Raw genomic sequence first — 19,863 nt, forward strand, 5'->3', positions numbered from 1 at the left:
TGATTGGTTACTGGCTCATGGGGTAAATGTAATGGTCTCTAAGTTGTAGGTATTTGTGAGGCTAGCAGCAATATAATAAAAGCACCTGACTGTTGGAGCATTTCTGCTTTAAATCTAGCTGCTAACTTGTCAAAATCTTATTAATATATCACAGTGCTTCTTTCTGGTACCGGCTGGTTCCTGACTGAGCTGACTATTGAAACAGTGATGTAAATACTTCCTATGTAATGTCACGATCGAGTAGTGTTGTGTTGGGTAAACAACATACTCAGAACAGAAAATGACATTACAAGATTTAATGTAAGAAGGGGATGACTGTACAATGTGAAATCATTAAAATGATAAATGTTATTTTTTTGCTTTAATCATGGTTATTTTGTTGAAATAGTTGCTAAGAGAAAAGACAATGAATAAACATACTGGAGCGCGGTCCTGAATAAAGCAGAAATATCTGGGCTTATTTAATGTGTACATGTGTTACCTGTAGCAACTGATCGGATTCAGACGGTCCTTGAGAGCAGTTCATAAAATACAAGCATGTGATCTGTTGCTATCTTGTGTAATTGGGCACAATTTTACTAAATAAACCCAAATGAGAACCATACCAACTGAAATCAAATAATAAAACCAAAACATTTCTACACAAAAGAAAATGATAAACGGCCTGACCAGATTTGCACAGAAGTTTGGTTTGCTGACAGTTCTTGCAATTTTTATCAACTGCGTAATCCTAACCCTCCTCCTAGTGCCTATCCCTAACCTCCACTCATACTGCCTGACCATAACCCGCCCTCCCATAGCCTAACTCTTACTTCCTCTACCACAGCCTGACCCTAACCCTCCCCTAGCCTAACCCTAACCCACTCCCTTCACAGCCTAACCCTACTCTTCTCTCCCCCAGCTTAACTAAAACCCACCCCACCCGTAGCCTAACCCCCCCCCCCTTCGCAGCCTAACCCTAACCTGCCCCACACATAGCCTACACTTCCCTTAGTGCCTAACACTAACCCACCCCCTTCGCAGTCTAACCTTAACCTCTTCTTTCGCATCCTGACCCTAACCTGCCCCTCCCTGAGGGATTTATATACCCAGTCTAATTATACCTTGCAGGTACTAAACCTGGAATCAGAAGACAGGGGTTATAAAGGGACCATTGGAGTGTGTAATAATGTAGGTTTTATTCCCAAAAGAAAGAACTTCCAATCTGTTGTAATAAATATACAATAGGGACAGTTGTCCAGATGCTTAAATCACCTCTTTTAACAGCTGCTGATCTCAGTATCATTTGACATACTATAGCCTCACTGTAATGCAAATTGCATATCTCCCATTATTTGGTAAAACACTGTATGAAATATGGCTTACGGGGTTAAATTAAACAGTTGTTAAACTCATACATGTAGGATAATATCTTCAGATTGGATAGACATCATATTATTGCGCTCATAGAATATCTAGACTATGGCTTACACTGGTGAAGGGGAAGAATCACTTTGGAATTATAGTTTTTTCTGGCACTGGCGAGATGTATAAGCAACTGTTGTAATACTCTATCTTCTATATATATATGACTTAAGTTAAAAAAATAAAACAATCCCCCAAGTCAATCCTGACAGGCTGCTAACATACACAGTATGTATTGAGCCAAAGGGGAGCAAACATCAAGGTGGGTGGAGAAAAGTGATTGCTTTCAGTAAATTGAACAAAGACAAGAACTAGTATCACCAACATTTCCCCTACCATGCCTACTTGCATGCATAGTTGGCTTAGGTACCACCATTCTTTGGCTGCCATGACTGTATAATTGGCTCTGTGTACAAGATACATGTGACTGTGTGCCCCACCTCTCCTATTATAGGCAGACTAATCAGAATAACCCTGACTGCAACAAGTATATAGCTGGGACCCGCACATACTAGGATCCTAGCCTTTATTTCTTTGGGATGTTTGATCATATGATTTTGTACTTTTGATGACAAAACTTTTTTATACAGTTACACCTGGCTAGAAGAAGAAAGTGGCCATTTAAATTAAGAACATGATTGATCATCTATATAACAATATTCATATACAATTTTTGGTCATAACACAGGTTGTGTGCAAACATTTCATTTCAAAATCACCTTCCAATGGTTCAGCAAGATGACAGGGGCAATGTACTGTAATAGCTATCGCTTAAGCTTAAATGTAGTGTTTGAGCATATGGTACTATCAGGCAGATATCTAAGAAGCAGAGTCTGTAGGTCTGACTGGCAGTGCATGCTGGGTATATGGCTCTGGACATAACAGCCAGCTCTGTAGCTGCTTGCAATTCCCGAATACTTGTGCTCCCACAGCCACTGAATATATTTATAATGCCATTTTTTCAGCCATATGGGTGGGTGGTGGAGGGTGGAGTAAGCAGCTCTATCATTTTAAAAAGTCAGCTCCTATGGTTCTGATTCTAATTTATTCTGTCTTAGTCTCACAAATGACAAAAGATGCCACAGGTTGCATAAACCTAAAAATATATATATATATATCCAAAGGGCCTTATCCAGAGATGGACGCTGCTGCATTCGTTCTTGCATTGCAAATGCTAGTATTAGCCTTCCCCTGGTGTACAAGTGTGTAAGAACTGAGACGCCCACTTTCAGCGACTCTGCACGCTGTAATACAGCCAGCATCACCATTGGCACACCATTGACACTTGGCCCTATGGCTGGTGCAGTTTGTCCATGTGACTGGCCTAGTATGGCTGTGAATCTGAACACTAACACACCTGTGATAGCCCCATTACTCGCTCATGAGACGGACAATTTCTGTGTGCACTTCTATCCATTTCCCAGTCACCACCCAGCACATTTCTGCACCAGCATCTTTGTGCGTACACTCTGTGTAATACATGCGCGCCATAGGAGATTACAACTGCTTGAGTAGTTGCAAAAAAAAGTCCAGCTCCGCGACTATCAACATTGTGTGCAACTCAGACTTAGGCCCAACGTGTGTATGTGCTAGTACATTAACAGTTAAATAAGTGAATGTTCCGCAGAGCTGATCAGGTACATTGCCTCTATACTCTTGCTGAACTGCAAGCTTTATGGAAAAAGGAGCACTAGAACGGCTAGGTAGATTCACTGATATGAAAGAGTTTTCTAAGGAGGTTACTGACAAATGTTCCTGGCATAGAGAGCACAATACACACCTGCGTAGTACTCTATCTTAGTACTGTTTAGTGAATTCCAATTAGAATCTCTCACTCAGGTAATGCACAATGAGCCCTCGGCTTATGATAGTCACATTTTTAGCACTCAGCTCAGTTTTTATGATTGTCAAGTAAGTAGCACAGAATTGAAACTTGCTCCCTGCTGAATTCAGTAATGGGTGAAATGGTAACATGTCTTCCCTTAGTTATGGCAACATACATTTGTTAAATTTATTTTCACCCATTACCACCAAGTGGCATAGTACACCGGTCTTCCGTTTGGTTCTTGCAGTATCTCTCTCGAGTCATGTCTAGAATGAGTCTTCAGAATTTTGAGCACAGAATGAACAAAGAATGAAGGGTCATCCAAGCAGTTCTGGGAGTTAGTTGGACATATATAAGAAAGCCATCCTATAAACTTTATTCCTCAGAGAGCAGACATCAAACTGCAGACTGTGTTGGGTATGGAAAAGGCAAATAGGTGAGTTCCCTTCTCACTGGTTTACCCTGTTCCAAAGACAGGAGAATAAGTTTTCTCTTCACTGTTCTCCGACTACAGCTGCATCCAGAAAAACCAGGGAATGCTTATACAAGGCACCCCTGTATGCTGGGACAAAGTTCACAGTTCATCCTCGTCCAACTTTGCCAGCCGAGGAGCAGGTATACTCACTTCATCAGAGGGAGAAGTATACCCCGGGAGCTCCCTTGACAAGGTGCTTATTTTCTGGGGGAGAGAGACACATTAAATCACAGCTTGCTGATAAACTGCAGGAAAATAAAATCAAAACTTTGTGTATGACATTATCATACATTACATGACTTTTTTTTATCATAAACGCCTATCATTTCTATGTAAAACTATTTGGGCAATGGATAATTTTTTTCTAAACAGTGCTGTTCCATATATCTGGAGATGAAGTAATGGCCCTCATTCGGTCATCTTCCCCCTCCACCTCCCCACTAGAACCTACCACCTCCGCCTCCTCTCTCCTTCTGCCTGTTACTCTCTTGCCCACCTCCTCAATCTCTGCATATTATCAAGCACTGTCCCCTCTGCCTTTAAGCATGCCCTTGTCTCCCCTATTCTTAAAAAGCTACCCTGGATCCTAACACTCTCTCCAATTACCAATCCATCTCTCTCTTCCCTTTTGCCTCTAAACTCCTTGAGCATATTGCCCACAATTGCCTTACTTCCTTTCTTTCCTCACACTCACTGCTCGACCCATTTCAGTCTTGCTTCTGTCTTCTTCACTCCACTGAAACTACCCTCACAAAAGTCTGCAATGACCTCCTTGCTGCCAAATACAAGGGCCAATACTCTCTGCTTATTCTCCTTGACTTCTCTGATGCTTTTGACACTGTGGACCACCCTCTTCTCCTGCAAATCCTTCTCCTCCTCTCTCCTCACTCATATCTCCAACTGTATCTCTTCTATCTCATCTTGGATGTCCCAGTCCAACTCATCTTCCTCTTCATACGTACTATGTCTACCTCCCCTCTCTTACAAGCTCTACACTGGCTCCTCTTCCCCTTCCGGGTACAATTCAAGCTTCTTACACTCACTTACAAAGCCCTCACCCTTTCCTCTCCCATTTGCATGTCTGACCTTATCTCCCTCTACACATCCACCTGCCCTATTTGCTCCACAAATACATGCCATCTCTCCTGCCAACTGATCACTTCCTCCCATTTCTGCCCCAAGATTTTGGCTGTGGTGCTCCCTACCTCTCCCTATCAGACTCTCCACCTCTCTACAAAACTTTAAACAGGCTCTCAAGACGCTATTCTTCATCAAACACAGCCATCTCTCATCCTAACCCTCTGTCCCAGGTACACTGTCTTCCCCATCTGTGTCACCCCTGTCTGTCTGCACCCCTCCACTTTAGAATGTAAGCTCTCACGGGCAGGACCCTCTCCCCTCATGTACTTTTCCTTCAGTTACCTAGACTATCTTCTACTCCATACTCCCTGCAATGGCACCTAAGCCTTGGTTTCTGCCACCCTGATGTTTATCTTAGTGTCATGTCCCCTGATGCAGAAATGTTTATATACCATGTACTTGTCTTACATTGTCTTGTGCTATAAGTCTTTATTTTCTTGTTTTGCTCATTTGTTTATGTACTTTGCTAGGCGCTGCAGAACCCTTGTGGTGCAATATAATTAAAGAATAATAATAATAGATTAAGTTGTTGGATGAAAATGTATTCAAATGTTGCATTTCTGGAACACTAGTGCATTGTACATGGGTGTGTTGTGCAGCCCGTTTCTGAGCACAGAACATACTGAGCCATAGAAATTATATGTGCACATTTCTTCTTTCAATTTTTTTCTCTTCCCTGCAAACTTATTATGCACTTCTGTAGTGTGCTGGGGTCTCCCAAGATTGGACAGTAGGTGTATACCTTGATATGTATTGGGAAGACCATCTGTGTGTATAATCAAGTCATTTTGCACTGCACATCCAGTGCGCTTCTTAAATGAACTTCAAAAATATGATTTTAAACCTACCGGTAAATCTTTTTCTCCTAGTCCGTAGAGGATGCTGGGGACTCCGTAAGGACCATGGGGTATAGACGGGCTCTGCAGGAGACATGGGCACTCTAAAGACTTTAGATGGGTGTGCACTGGCTCCTCCCTCTATGCCCCTCCTCCAGACCTCAGTAAAGAACTGTGCCCAGAGGAGACGGACAGTACGAGGAAAGGATTTTTGTTAATCTAAGGGCAAGATACATACCAGCCCACACCATCCACACCGTACAACATGGAATATACGAACCAGTTAACAGTATGAAACCAAACAGCATCAGCAAGAGACTGATCAAAACTGTAACATAACCCTTATGTAAGCAATAACTATATACAAGCCTTGCAGAATTTAGTCCGCACTGGGACGGGCGCCCAGCATCCTCTACGGACTAGGAGAAAAAGATTTACCGGTAGGTTTAAAATCTTATTTTCTCTTACGTCCTAGAGGATGCTGGGGACTCCGTAAGGACCATGGGGATTATACCAAAGCTCCAGACCGGGCGGGAGAGTGCGGATGACCCTGCTGCACCGATTGAGCAAACATGTGGTCCTCATCAGCCAAGGTATCAAACTTATAGAATTTAGAAAAAGTGTTTGAACCCGACCAAGTAGCTGCTCGGCAAAGTTGTAATGCCGAGACACCTCGGGCAACCGCACAAGAAGAGCCCACCTTCCTAGTGGAATGGACCTTTACCGAATTTGGTAACGGCAATCCAGCCGTAGAATGAGCCTGCTGAATCGTGTTACAGATCCAGTGGGCAATAGTCTGCTTAGAAGCAGAGCGCCAACCTTGTTGGCTGCATACAGGACAAACAGTGCCTCTGTTTTCCTAACCCAAGCCGTCCTGGCTACATAAACTTTTAAGGCCCTGACTACATCAAGAGACTTGGAATCCTCCAAGTCACCCGTAGCCACAGGCACCACAATAGGTTGGTTCATATGAAACGATGAAACCACCTTAGGCAGAAATTGAGGACGAGTCCTCAACTCTGCTCTATCAACATGGAAAATCAGATAGGGGCTTTTGTGAGACAAAGCCGCCAATTCGGACACCCGCCTCGCAGATGCCAAGGCTAACAACATGACCACTTTCCAAGTGAGAAATTTTAACTCAACTGTTTGAAAAGGTTCAAACCAGTGTGACTTAAGGAACTGTAACACCACGTTAAAGTCCCATGGCGCCACTGGGGGCACAAAAGGAGACTGGATGTGCAGCATTCCCTTTACAAAAGTCTGGACTTCTGGGAGAGAAGCCAATTCCTTCTGAAAGAATATTGACAGGGCCGAAATCTGCACCTTAATGCAGCCTAACTTTAGGCCCATATCCACTCCTGTCTGCAGAAAGTGGAGAAAACGGCCCAGGTGGAAATCTTCCGTAGGAGCATTCTTGGCTCCACACCAAGATACATATTTCCTCCAGATACGGTGATAATGTTTCGCCGTCACCTCCTTCCTAGCTTTTATCAGAGTAGGGATGACTTCCCCCGGAATACCTTTCCTAGCTAGGATTTGGCGTTCAACCGCCATGCCGTCAAACGTAACTGCGGTAAGTCTTGGAACACGCAGGGCCCCTGCTGCAACAGGTCCTCCCTGGGAGGAAGAAGCCACGGATCTTCTGTGAGCATTTCCTGAAGATCTGAATACCAGGCCCTCCGAGGCCAATCCGGAAGAATGAGTATTGTCTGGACTCTTTTTCGTCTTATGATTCTCAGTATTTTTGAGATGAGTGGAAGAGGAGGGAAGACATAGACCGACGGAAACACCCACGATGTCACCAGGGCGTCTACCGCTACAGCCTGAGGGTCCCTTGACTTGGAACAATACCTCCGAAGTTTCTTGTTGAGGCGTGACGCCATCATGTCTATTTGAGGAAGCCCCCAACGACTTGTTATCTCTGCAAAAACTTCTTGATGAAGACCCCACTCTCCTGGATGGAGATCGTGTCTGCTCAGGAAGTCTGCTTCCCAGTCGTCCACTCCCGGAACGAAGACTGCTGACAGCGCGCTTAGTGATTTTCCGCCCAGCGAAGAATACTGGTGGCTTCCGCCATTGCCACTCTGCTCCTTGTCCCGCCTTGGCGGTTTACATGAGCCACTGCTGTGACGTTGTCCGATTGAATCAGAACAGGTAGGTCGCGAAGAAGAGTCTCCGCTTGTCATAGGCCGTTGTATACGGCCCTTAATTCCAGCACGTTGATGTGTAGACAAGCCTCCTGGATTGACCACAGTCCCTGAAAATTTCTTCCTTGTGTGACTGCTCCCCATCCTCGGAGGCTCGCGTCCGTGGTTACCAGAACCCAATCTTGAATGCCGAACCTGCGACCCTCTAGAAGGTGAGCACTCTGCAGCCACCACAGGAGAGACACCCTGGGCCTGGGGGACAGGCTTATTTTCTGATTTATTTGTAGATGGGACCCCGACCACTTGTCCAGAAGTTCCCACTGAAATGTCCTCGCATGGAACCTGCCGAAGGGGATGGCCTCGTAGGCCGCCACCATCTTTCCCAGTACTCGAGTGCATTGATGAACTGACACTCTTTTTGGCTTTAACAGGTCTCTGACCATGCTCTGGAGTTCCCAGGCTTTTTCCGTTGGGAGAAAACCCCTTTTTTTTTCCGTGTCCAGAATCATGCCTAAAAATGATAGCCGAGTCGTTGGAATCAACTGCGACTTTGGCAGATTTAGGATCCAGCCGTGTTGCTGCAGCACTCTCAGGGAGAGTGACACGCTTTTCAGCAACTGATCTCTCGATCTCGCTTTTATCAGGTGATCGTCCAAGTATGGGATAATTGTGACTCCTTGCCTGCGTAGGAGCACCATCATTTCCGCCATTACCTTGGTGAAAATCCTCGGGACCGTGGACAGCCCAAACGGCAACGTCTGAAATATGATTTTAAACCTACCGGTAAATCTTTTTCTCCTAGTCCGTAGAGGATGTTGGGGACTCCGTAAGGACCATGGGGTATAGACGGGCTCTGCAGGAGACATGGGCACTCTAAAGACTTTAGATGGGTGTGCACTGGCTCCTCCCTCTATGCCCCTCCTCCAGACCTCAGTAAAGAACTGTGCCCAGAGGAGACGGACAGTACGAGGAAAGGATTTTTGTTAATCTAAGGGCAAGATACATACCAGCCCACACCATCCACACCGTACAACATGGAATATACGAACCAGTTAACAGTATGAAACCAAACAGCATCAGCAAGAGACTGATCAAAACTGTAACATAACCCTTATGTAAGCAATAACTATATACAAGCCTTGCAGAATTTAGTCCGCACTGGGACGGGCGCCCAGCATCCTCTACGGACTAGGAGAAAAAGATTTACCGGTAGGTTTAAAATCTTATTTTCTCTTACGTCCTAGAGGATGCTGGGGACTCCGTAAGGACCATGGGGATTATACCAAAGCTCCAGACCGGGCGGGAGAGTGCGGATGACCCTGCTGCACCGATTGAGCAAACATGTGGTCCTCATCAGCCAAGGTATCAAACTTATAGAATTTAGAAAAAGTGTTTGAACCCGACCAAGTAGCTGCTCGGCAAAGTTGTAATGCCGAGACACCTCGGGCAACCGCACAAGAAGAGCCCACCTTCCTAGTGGAATGGACCTTTACCGAATTTGGTAACGGCAATCCAGCCGTAGAATGAGCCTGCTGAATCGTGTTACAGATCCAGTGGGCAATAGTCTGCTTAGAAGCAGAGCGCCAACCTTGTTGGCTGCATACAGGACAAACAGTGCCTCTGTTTTCCTAACCCAAGCCGTCCTGGCTACATAAACTTTTAAGGCCCTGACTACATCAAGAGACTTGGAATCCTCCAAGTCACCCGTAGCCACAGGCACCACAATAGGTTGGTTCATATGAAACGATGAAACCACCTTAGGCAGAAATTGAGGACGAGTCCTCAACTCTGCTCTATCAACATGGAAAATCAGATAGGGGCTTTTGTGAGACAAAGCCGCCAATTCGGACACCCGCCTCGCAGATGCCAAGGCTAACAACATGACCACTTTCCAAGTGAGAAATTTTAACTCAACTGTTTGAAAAGGTTCAAACCAGTGTGACTTAAGGAACTGTAACACCACGTTAAAGTCCCATGGCGCCACTGGGGGCACAAAAGGAGACTGGATGTGCAGCATTCCCTTTACAAAAGTCTGGACTTCTGGGAGAGAAGCCAATTCCTTCTGAAAGAATATTGACAGGGCCGAAATCTGCACCTTAATGCAGCCTAACTTTAGGCCCATATCCACTCCTGTCTGCAGAAAGTGGAGAAAACGGCCCAGGTGGAAATCTTCCGTAGGAGCATTCTTGGCTCCACACCAAGATACATATTTCCTCCAGATACGGTGATAATGTTTCGCCGTCACCTCCTTCCTAGCTTTTATCAGAGTAGGGATGACTTCCCCCGGAATACCTTTCCTAGCTAGGATTTGGCGTTCAACCGCCATGCCGTCAAACGTAACTGCGGTAAGTCTTGGAACACGCAGGGCCCCTGCTGCAACAGGTCCTCCCTGGGAGGAAGAAGCCACGGATCTTCTGTGAGCATTTCCTGAAGATCTGAATACCAGGCCCTCCGAGGCCAATCCGGAAGAATGAGTATTGTCTGGACTCTTTTTCGTCTTATGATTCTCAGTATTTTTGAGATGAGTGGAAGAGGAGGGAAGACATAGACCGACGGAAACACCCACGATGTCACCAGGGCGTCTACCGCTACAGCCTGAGGGTCCCTTGACTTGGAACAATACCTCCGAAGTTTCTTGTTGAGGCGTGACGCCATCATGTCTATTTGAGGAAGCCCCCAACGACTTGTTATCTCTGCAAAAACTTCTTGATGAAGACCCCACTCTCCTGGATGGAGATCGTGTCTGCTCAGGAAGTCTGCTTCCCAGTCGTCCACTCCCGGAACGAAGACTGCTGACAGCGCGCTTAGTGATTTTCCGCCCAGCGAAGAATACTGGTGGCTTCCGCCATTGCCACTCTGCTCCTTGTCCCGCCTTGGCGGTTTACATGAGCCACTGCTGTGACGTTGTCCGATTGAATCAGAACAGGTAGGTCGCGAAGAAGAGTCTCCGCTTGTCATAGGCCGTTGTATACGGCCCTTAATTCCAGCACGTTGATGTGTAGACAAGCCTCCTGGATTGACCACAGTCCCTGAAAATTTCTTCCTTGTGTGACTGCTCCCCATCCTCGGAGGCTCGCGTCCGTGGTTACCAGAACCCAATCTTGAATGCCGAACCTGCGACCCTCTAGAAGGTGAGCACTCTGCAGCCACCACAGGAGAGACACCCTGGGCCTGGGGGACAGGCTTATTTTCTGATTTATTTGTAGATGGGACCCCGACCACTTGTCCAGAAGTTCCCACTGAAATGTCCTCGCATGGAACCTGCCGAAGGGGATGGCCTCGTAGGCCGCCACCATCTTTCCCAGTACTCGAGTGCATTGATGAACTGACACTCTTTTTGGCTTTAACAGGTCTCTGACCATGCTCTGGAGTTCCCAGGCTTTTTCCGTTGGGAGAAAACCCCTTTTTTTTTCCGTGTCCAGAATCATGCCTAAAAATGATAGCCGAGTCGTTGGAATCAACTGCGACTTTGGCAGATTTAGGATCCAGCCGTGTTGCTGCAGCACTCTCAGGGAGAGTGACACGCTTTTCAGCAACTGATCTCTCGATCTCGCTTTTATCAGGTGATCGTCCAAGTATGGGATAATTGTGACTCCTTGCCTGCGTAGGAGCACCATCATTTCCGCCATTACCTTGGTGAAAATCCTCGGGGCCGTGGACAGCCCAAACGGCAACGTCTGAAACTGGTAATGACAGTCCTGTACAGCGAATCTCAGGTACGCCTGATGAGGAGGATAAATGGGGACATGAAGGTATGCATCCTTTATGTCTAGTGATACCATAAAATCCCCCCCTTCCAGGCTGGAGATCACTGCCCGGAGAGATTCCATCTTGATTTTGAACCTCTTTAGATACAGATTCAGAATGGGTCTGACCGAGCCATCCGGTTTCGGGACCACAAATAGGGTTGAATAGTACCCTTTTCCCTGTTGTATTAGGGGAACCTTGATAATCACCTGCTGTTGACACAGCTTTTGTATTGCAGCTAAAACTAATTCCCTCTCTGGGGGAGAAGCTGGCAAAGCCGACTTGAAAAATCGTCGAGGAGGCACTTCTTCGAATTCTAGTTTGTAGCCTTGGGATACAATTTCTATCGCCCAAGGATCCAAATCTGACAGAACCCAGACCTGGCAGAAGAGTCGAAGACGTGCCCCCACCGGCGCGGACTCCCGCAGTGGAGCCCCAGCGTCATGCGGTGGATTTTGTAGAAGCCGGGGAGGACTTCTGTTCCTGGGAACTAGCCGTAGCAGGCATTCTTTTCCCTCTACCCTTACCTCTGGCGAGGAAGGACGAGCCCCGACCTCTTCTGGACTTATGCGACCGAAAGGACTGCATCTGATATTGAGGTGTTTTCTTTTGCTGTGGGGGAACATAAGGCAAAAAAGAAGATTTACCCGCGGTAGCTGTGGAAACGAGGTCCGCGAGGCCCTCCCCAAATAAAACCTCACCCTTGTAAGGCAAAATTTCCATATGTCTCTTTGAATCGGCATCACCCGTCCATTGGCGGGTCCACAGGGCTCGCCTAGCAGAAATTGCCATGGCATTGGCTCTTGAACCCAACAGCCCAACGTCTCTCGCAGCGTCTCTCATATATAACGCTGCGTCTTTAATATGACCCAAGGTCAAAAATGCTATCCTTATCTAGGGTGTCAATGTCAGATGACAAGTTATCTGCCCATGCTGCTATAGCGCTACATACCCATGCCGACGATACTGCCGGTCTGAGCAAGGCACCCGTATGTGTATAAATTGATTTTAAGGTAGTCTCCTGTCTGCGATCAGCAGGATCCTTGAGGGCTGCCGTGTCTGGAGACGGTAGCGCCACCTTTTTGGACAAGAGCGTCAAAGCCTTGTCCACCCTGGGCGAGGATTCCCATTGTAACCTGTCCTGTGCGGGGAAAGGATACGCCATAAGAATTCGCCTGGGTATTTTCAGTTTCTTGTCCAGAGTTTCCCAAGCTTTTTCAAATAAAGCGTTCAGCTCATGAGATGGGGGAAAGGTTACCTCAGGTTTCTTCTCCTTAAACATGCATACCCTCGTGTCAGGCACCGAGGGGTCCTCTGTGATATGCAAAACATCTTTTATTGCAATAATCATATAATGAATACTTTTGGCCACCCTTTGGTGTAACTTCGCATCATCGTAGTCGACACTGGAGTCAGAATCCGTGTCGGTATCAGTGTCTGCAACCTGGGACAGGGGACGTTTATGAGAGCCCGAAGGGCCTTGTGACACAGCCAAAGCCATGGATTGACTCCCTGCTTTTTCTCTGGACTCTGCTTTGACCAATCTTTTATGTAATAAAGACACATTTGTATTTAAAACATTCCACATATCCAACCAATCAGGTGTCGGCGTCGCCGACGGAGACACCACAATCATCTGCTCTACCTCCTCCTTAGACGAGCCTTCCGCTTCAGACATGTCGACACACACGTATTGACACTCCCACACACACTGGGATATACAATTATGGGGACAGCCCCCCAATAAGGCCCTTTGGAGAGACAGAGAGAGAGTATGCCAGCACACACCCAGCGCCACTGGACACTGGAATAAAATCCCAGACTGTACAGCGCTCTTTTATAGAATAAATAATACACTCACTGCGCCAATTAAATGTGCCCCCCCCCCTCTTTTTTGCCCTCTGTACTTGCTCAGCAGGGCAGAGTCCGGGGAGCAGCTTCTCTGCAACTTGCTGTGGAGAAAAATGGCGCTGGTTAGTGCTGGAGGATCAAGCTCCGCCCCCTCAACGGCAGGCTTCGGTCCCGCTCAAATTCTTTATACTGGCGGGGGTTTTTCAATATACTGCCTCCGCAGTATCTAATATATTAGCCAGTGTCCCTTGAGGTTAATATTGCTGCACAGGGCGCCCCCCCCTGCGCCCTGCACCCGTACAGTGCCTTCTGTGTGTGTACGTGTGGGAGCAGTGGCGTGCAGCGTTACCGCTGCACGTTACCTCAGTGAAGATCTGAAGTCTTCTGCCGCCTTTGAAGTCTTCTTTTCTTCTTAATACTCACCCGGCTTCTATCTTCCGGCTCTGTGAGGAGGACGGCGGCGCGGCTCCGGGATGAACAGCGAGGGTGAGACCTGCGTTCCGACCCTCTGGAGCTAATGGTGTCCAGTAGCCTAAGAAGCAGAGCCTATCATTTAAGTAGGTCTGCTTCTCTCCCCTCAGTCCCACGATACAGGGAACCTGTTGCCAGCAGTGCTCCCTGAAAATAAAAAACCTAACAAAAAGTCTTTTTCAGAGAAATTCAGGAGAGCTCCCCTGCAGTGCACCCAGTCTCCTCTGGGCACAGGATCTAACTGAGGTCTGGAGGAGGGGCATAGAGGGAGGAGCCAGCGCACACCCATTCTAAAGTCTTTAGAGTGCCCATGTCTCCTGCGTAGCCCGTCTATACCCCATGGTCCTTACAGAGTCCCCAGCATCCTCTAGGACGTAAGAGAAATACATATTACTGTTTGCTCTTTACCCGGCTGGTAGGGTCACTTTGTGGGGTTCCATTGGAGGCAGAAGATGTGGAGGACTCTGGATAATGATTCAAATCAAGGTTGATGTGTGCTGGGGTAAGGACTGCTGGGGGAAGGACATCTGAGTGGGAACTCTTTCGAGGAGGGTGAACCTGTAAAATATAAGAAAAATGACAGGATTATTAATTCCTTTTATATAAAACTATAGATGTGTCCTCATATATCTTGCCTCAATATGTCACAAAGCGTGAGATGCCTGGCGCGAGTAAGCTGACATGTCCCGTGCAACTCTGCTAGCGTTGGGCGTCATTTTTTGCAGAAAATATGTGTAAGTTGCAATGTTATGCAATTAGGATGCTCCAGGAGACTGCAGATTAATTTGATATGTGACACTTGTATATTTGTGTGTGACTGAGTCTATACCGTATATGAAGCACAACAGAACTTGGTATGGAAAAAAGCTGCACCCACTGCATGGTAGCATTTTTTTGAACGCAACGATCGCTGACGTCAGATACACTCCCCACAAACGCCATGTTACCGCCCACAAACAGTCACTCCTGGCAATCAAAATGCGTTCACTTTACAAGGTCTGCCGACAATCGCTCACTGTGTGCAATCTCACATTTGCAATTGGTAATGAATCAGGCCCTCAGTCGCACACAGATATAAAAGTGTATATACAATGGGCTGTTCAACACAACTGCATCAAAGATGTACAGTATAAGGACACATCTGTAATGCAGAACACATAGTAAAAGGGGAAACTTAGGGGCTGATGCTGTGTCTACATTGTTCTGTCGGAGAATCTACATGGGCCTGGTGCATCTTTCCATCTATGGTTACACCAAGCGGTATTTAAGCATCTGTCCCTGGCATTGGGTGTCTCAGTCCTTGCAGATGCACAGATGTACACCAGAGAAGAGCATTTGCATAAAGTTGCAAATGTAACACTGGCAAAAGATACACACATGGACGCCACAGAATCACACCATTATTATCAGGAAAAACGTATCACAGATGACTGTGTCTACCTTGTTTCCAAACCGACTTTCTCGAGGGTTGCTGGGCAAATAAAGGGATGGCAGGGAAGAATTGTAGGACTTGAGGTTGGGGACTCTATTTCTATCCATGGAGGCAGAAGAATGAGGCCGGAGACCCACGCGGGTCGTCTCCATCATGCTGCTGTTACTGGATCGGCCAAGACTATTGGACTTACTTTCTCTTCGTTGGTACTCAATAGGTGACTGAAGTGCTGGAAATGAAGACATCAGGGGACATTTAGAGAGACATTCCACACTAATGCTTTTTACTATAAAATCTATACATTTATCACAGTTAATTAACAGTTCTTGTATTTAGTTTATATTGCATTCTACGGGCCGGATGTAATGACACTCGAGATCGCTGGAGGTGCCAGATGCTGGCCGATCCCAGACTTTTTTTTAAAGGGGAAATCACTTACAAGGCAAAACCATGCCTTGTAAGTGATTGCCCCTTTAAAAAACGTCCGCAATCGACCGGCATCTGGCACCTCCAGCGATCTCAAGCGTCAGTACATCCGGCCCCCTATATGAGTAAGCTGACATTTCTAAAGTGGTTTCTGGAAACTCAAACTCAGACAAAGAAGTGTAATCTATGACGCCTCCACACTGCAATCCGCATACAGCAAGATACATGGCGCAGGTCTGAAGGGTTAAATCATTACAATGCCGTACATTTGCACCAACTCTGAATACAAAACATTCTTACAAATACAAATCTTAATTAATTACAGAACTATAATTACACACACACACACACACACACACACACACACACACACACACACACACACACACACACAAAGATTTATTATTTTAACAGGAAAGTTGGAGGGGGATGATACAGTTGATTGGTAACTCCCTTCACAGGCAATGGTGGGACTTTCTATCACAGGATCATACATCACTGCATTCAGTACTAGTGCGAACACCAAGCACTTATTAATAGAAGGACAGGACTCTGAGGCTACTGAGGCCAACATTTACATATGCCTGTAGCATTGGTGTCGGAAGGAAGAGTGCGCAAGGGGGCAGCTCACCCCCCAGTACATGACCCAATGTACTGGGTTCAGGGGCCAGTGCGGCTGTCATCTAGGATTACCCGTGTCAGTATGGAGATAATCCCCATTCCAGCTGCTCCTCCCTCCCCACAGTCCTTCTTTGTCTGCCTCCAGGGCCTTCTTCCACCCTGCACCCAGCCCCTACAGTGGGGTATATTTACTAAAAATCGTATTTTCCCGAATGAGGTTAAAGTTCAATCACGAATGACATCGAAAGTGTAAAACTGCAACTTTTTGAATTTATTACGACTAATTTACTAAGCTGTCGTATTCTGCATTTTCGTATTTACCGATGTCATTCGTATTTTTTGGCAGTGTTTTACGGGAGTGAATTGTAAAACACTGCCGACTTTAACACAATGAATCTCGTCTGGATCTGTGAGATCCGTGCTGGGCTTCATTGTGCAGCTTTCGTAAAAAATTAAACATTGTTAAAAATCTTTAAAAAAAATGCGTGGGGTCCCCCCTCCTAAGCAAAACCAGCCTCGGGCTCTTTGAGCCGGTCCTGGTTGAAAAAATATGGGAAACAAAGTGACAGGGGTTCCCCCATATTTAAACAACCAGCACCGGGCTCTGCGCCTGGTCCTGGTTCCAAAAATACGGGGGACAAAAAGCGTAGGGGTCCCCCGTATTTCTGAAACCAGCACCGGGCTCCACTAGCCAGATACATAATGCCACAGCCGGGGGACACTTTTATATTGGTCCCTGCGGCCCTGGCATTACATACCCAATTAGTCACCCCTGGCCGGGGTACCCTGGAGGAGTGGGGACCCCTTCAATCAAGGGGTCCCCCCCCTCCAGCCACCCAAGGGCCAGGGGTGAAGCCCGAGGCTGTCCCCCCCATCCAAGAGCTGCGGATGGGGGGCTGATAGCCTTGATGTCAAAATTTGAATATTGTTTTTAGTAGCAGTACTACAAGTCCCAGCAAGCCTCCCCCGCAAGCTGGTACTTGGAGAACCACAAGTACCAGCATGCGGTGGAAAACCGGGCCCGCTGGTACCTGTAGTACTACTACTAAAAAAATACCCCAATAAAAACAGAAGACACACACCTTGAAAGTAAAAGTTTCCATACACACATACTTACCTATGTTCACACGAGGGTCGGTCCTCTTCTCCATGTAGAATCCATGGGGTACCTGTTGAAAAAATTATACTCACATAATCCAGTGTAGTTCGGTCCTCTTCTTTTCTATTTGTAATCCACGTACTTTGCAAAATAAAAAAACGGATACACGACCACGCACTGAAAGGGGCCCCATGTTTTCACATGGGACCCCTTTCCCTGACTGCCAGGAACCCCCCCTGACCTCTGTCTAAGAGGATTCCTTCATCCAATCAGGGAGCACCACGTTGTGGCACCCTCCTGATTGGCTGTGTGCTCCTGTAGTGTATGTCAGGCAGCACACGGCAGTGATACAATGTAGCGCCTATGCGCTCCATTGTAACCAATGGTGGGAACTTTGTGGTCAGCGGTTGACCGAAAGTAACCTCACCGCTGACCACAAAGTTCCCACCATTGGTTATAATGGAGCGCATAGGCGCTACATTGTAACACTGCCGTGTGCTGCCTGACATACACCCACATACACTACAGGAGCACACAGCCAATCAGGAGGGTGCCACAACGTGGCGCTCCCAGATTGGCTGAAGGAACCCTCTTAGACAGAAGTCAGGAGGGGGTTCCTGGCAGTCGGGGAAAGGGGTCCCATGTGAAAACATGGGGCCCCTTTCAGTGCGTGGTCGTGTATCCGTTTTTTTATTTTGCAAAGTACGTGGATTACAAATAGAAAAAAAGAGGACCGAACTACACTGGATTATGTGAGTATAATTTTTCCAACAGGTACCCCATGGATTCTACATGGAGAAGAGGACCGACCCTCGTGTGAACATAGGTAAGTATGTGTGTATGGAGCTGTGGATGTATGTATTAAACTTTTACTTTCAAGGTGTGTGTCTTCTGTTTTTATTGGGGAATTTTTTTAGTAGTAGTACTACAGGTACCAGCGGGCCCGGTTTTCCACCGCATGCTGGTACTTGTGGTTCTCCAAGTACCAGCTTGCGGGGGAGGCTTGCTGGGACTTGTAGTACTGCTACTAAAAACAATATTCAAATTTTGACAACAAGGCTATCAGCCCCCCATCCGCAGCCCTTGGATGGGGGGGGGGACAGCCTCGGGCTTCACCCCTGGCCCTTGGGTGGCTGGAGGGGGGGGACCCCTTGATTGAAGGGGTCCCCACTCCTCCAGGGTACCCCGGCCAGGGGTGACTAGTTGGGTATGTAATGCTAGAGCCGCAGGGACCAATATAAAAGTGTCCCCTGGCTGTGGCATTATGTATCTGACTAGTGGAGCCCGGTGCTGGTTTCAGAAAATACAGGGGACCCCTACGCGTTTTGTCCCCTGTATTTTTGGAACCAGGACCAGGCGCAGAGCCCGGTGTTGGTTGTTTAAATATGGGGGAACCCCTGTCACTTTTCCCCCCATATTTTTACAACCAGGGCCGGCTCAAAGAGCCCGAGGCTGGTTTTGCTTAGGAGGGGGGACCCCACGCATTTTTTTGGGGGAAAATTAACACTTTCCCACCCCTTCCCACTGAAAAAAATGCACGAATCTCATGGATCCGTGCATGCCTATCCGAACACGGTAAAAAAAAGCAGGTCTGGGTTTTTTTAGCACTTTTTCACGATTTGTATTTTATCACGGCAGTGTTTGGCTATTGTCGGCAGTGTTTGTGATTTGCACTTTTTAGTAAATGACCGATTTCTACCAAATTCCAGGCGTATTTGACCGATGGTGTATTCATTCGTAATTTTTTCCTAGGACTTCCAAAAAAATACGAATGCCCTCATCACTGCCGTGATTTGAGTTTAGTAAATTCCCGAGATGACACTTTGAAGAAAAAACACCATCTCGGTCAAAATCGTGACCTTAGTAAATATACCCCAGTGTGTGGCTATTTACTATGGTCTGGCCCCTCCTCTGGGACCATCCATGCACCCTTCTCACCTCCAACTTCCTATGATCCTCACATTTTCCCTTTCAGCTCCCCCTTCATCCTTTCTCTCTCCCCCCAAATAGAACCCCTCCTCCCCCTATAGATAGATAGAGATATCTGTATTAATATAATGGTGTGGCAAGTCCAGTTGCCCCTGAGGGGGTGACATCCAGCAATTTAGGGGCACCAAAATGAAATTACATCTTTGCACCCTCGACCTAAAAATGGTGTAGCGCCCCTAGGCAAGTGGTTAAAAACCCCTAGAAAAAAACCCTGAATTGACTCCTTCATTTAGTGCAACCCTACAATGTATTTAAGATAATGTAGTGTCAGTGTCACTTCCATTCCACTGTTACATGCTTATCATTCTCAATCCACTACAAACATGATTTATTCTAGTACCAATCACTTCTTCTCCTATCCATGACTTACTGCAGCAACTTCTATGTGATGCCCTCA

General features: G+C 46.7%; 1 protein-coding gene across 3 annotated transcripts in view; it reads right to left on the minus strand.

Moving 5' to 3' along the window:
* Positions 1–1,158: 1,158 nt before the first annotated feature.
* The window catches only part of ARHGEF25 (Rho guanine nucleotide exchange factor 25), a 590,130-nt gene continuing 571,425 nt past the window's right edge, over positions 1,159–19,863 (minus strand). For all 3 annotated transcript variants that reach the window (XM_063952331.1, XM_063952330.1, XM_063952332.1), the window contains 3 exons: positions 15,340–15,560; positions 14,308–14,457; positions 1,159–3,908 (listed from right to left, as the gene is read on the minus strand). In XM_063952331.1, the coding sequence (XP_063808401.1) occupies positions 3,804–3,908; positions 14,308–14,457; positions 15,340–15,560 (476 nt within the window). In that variant the 3' untranslated portion in view covers positions 1,159–3,803. The remainder of the gene's footprint in view (positions 3,909–14,307; positions 14,458–15,339; positions 15,561–19,863) is intronic.

This window comes from Pseudophryne corroboree, chromosome 2 (assembly GCF_028390025.1).
Source record: "Pseudophryne corroboree isolate aPseCor3 chromosome 2, aPseCor3.hap2, whole genome shotgun sequence".
Classification (NCBI taxonomy): Eukaryota; Metazoa; Chordata; class Amphibia; order Anura; family Myobatrachidae; genus Pseudophryne; species Pseudophryne corroboree.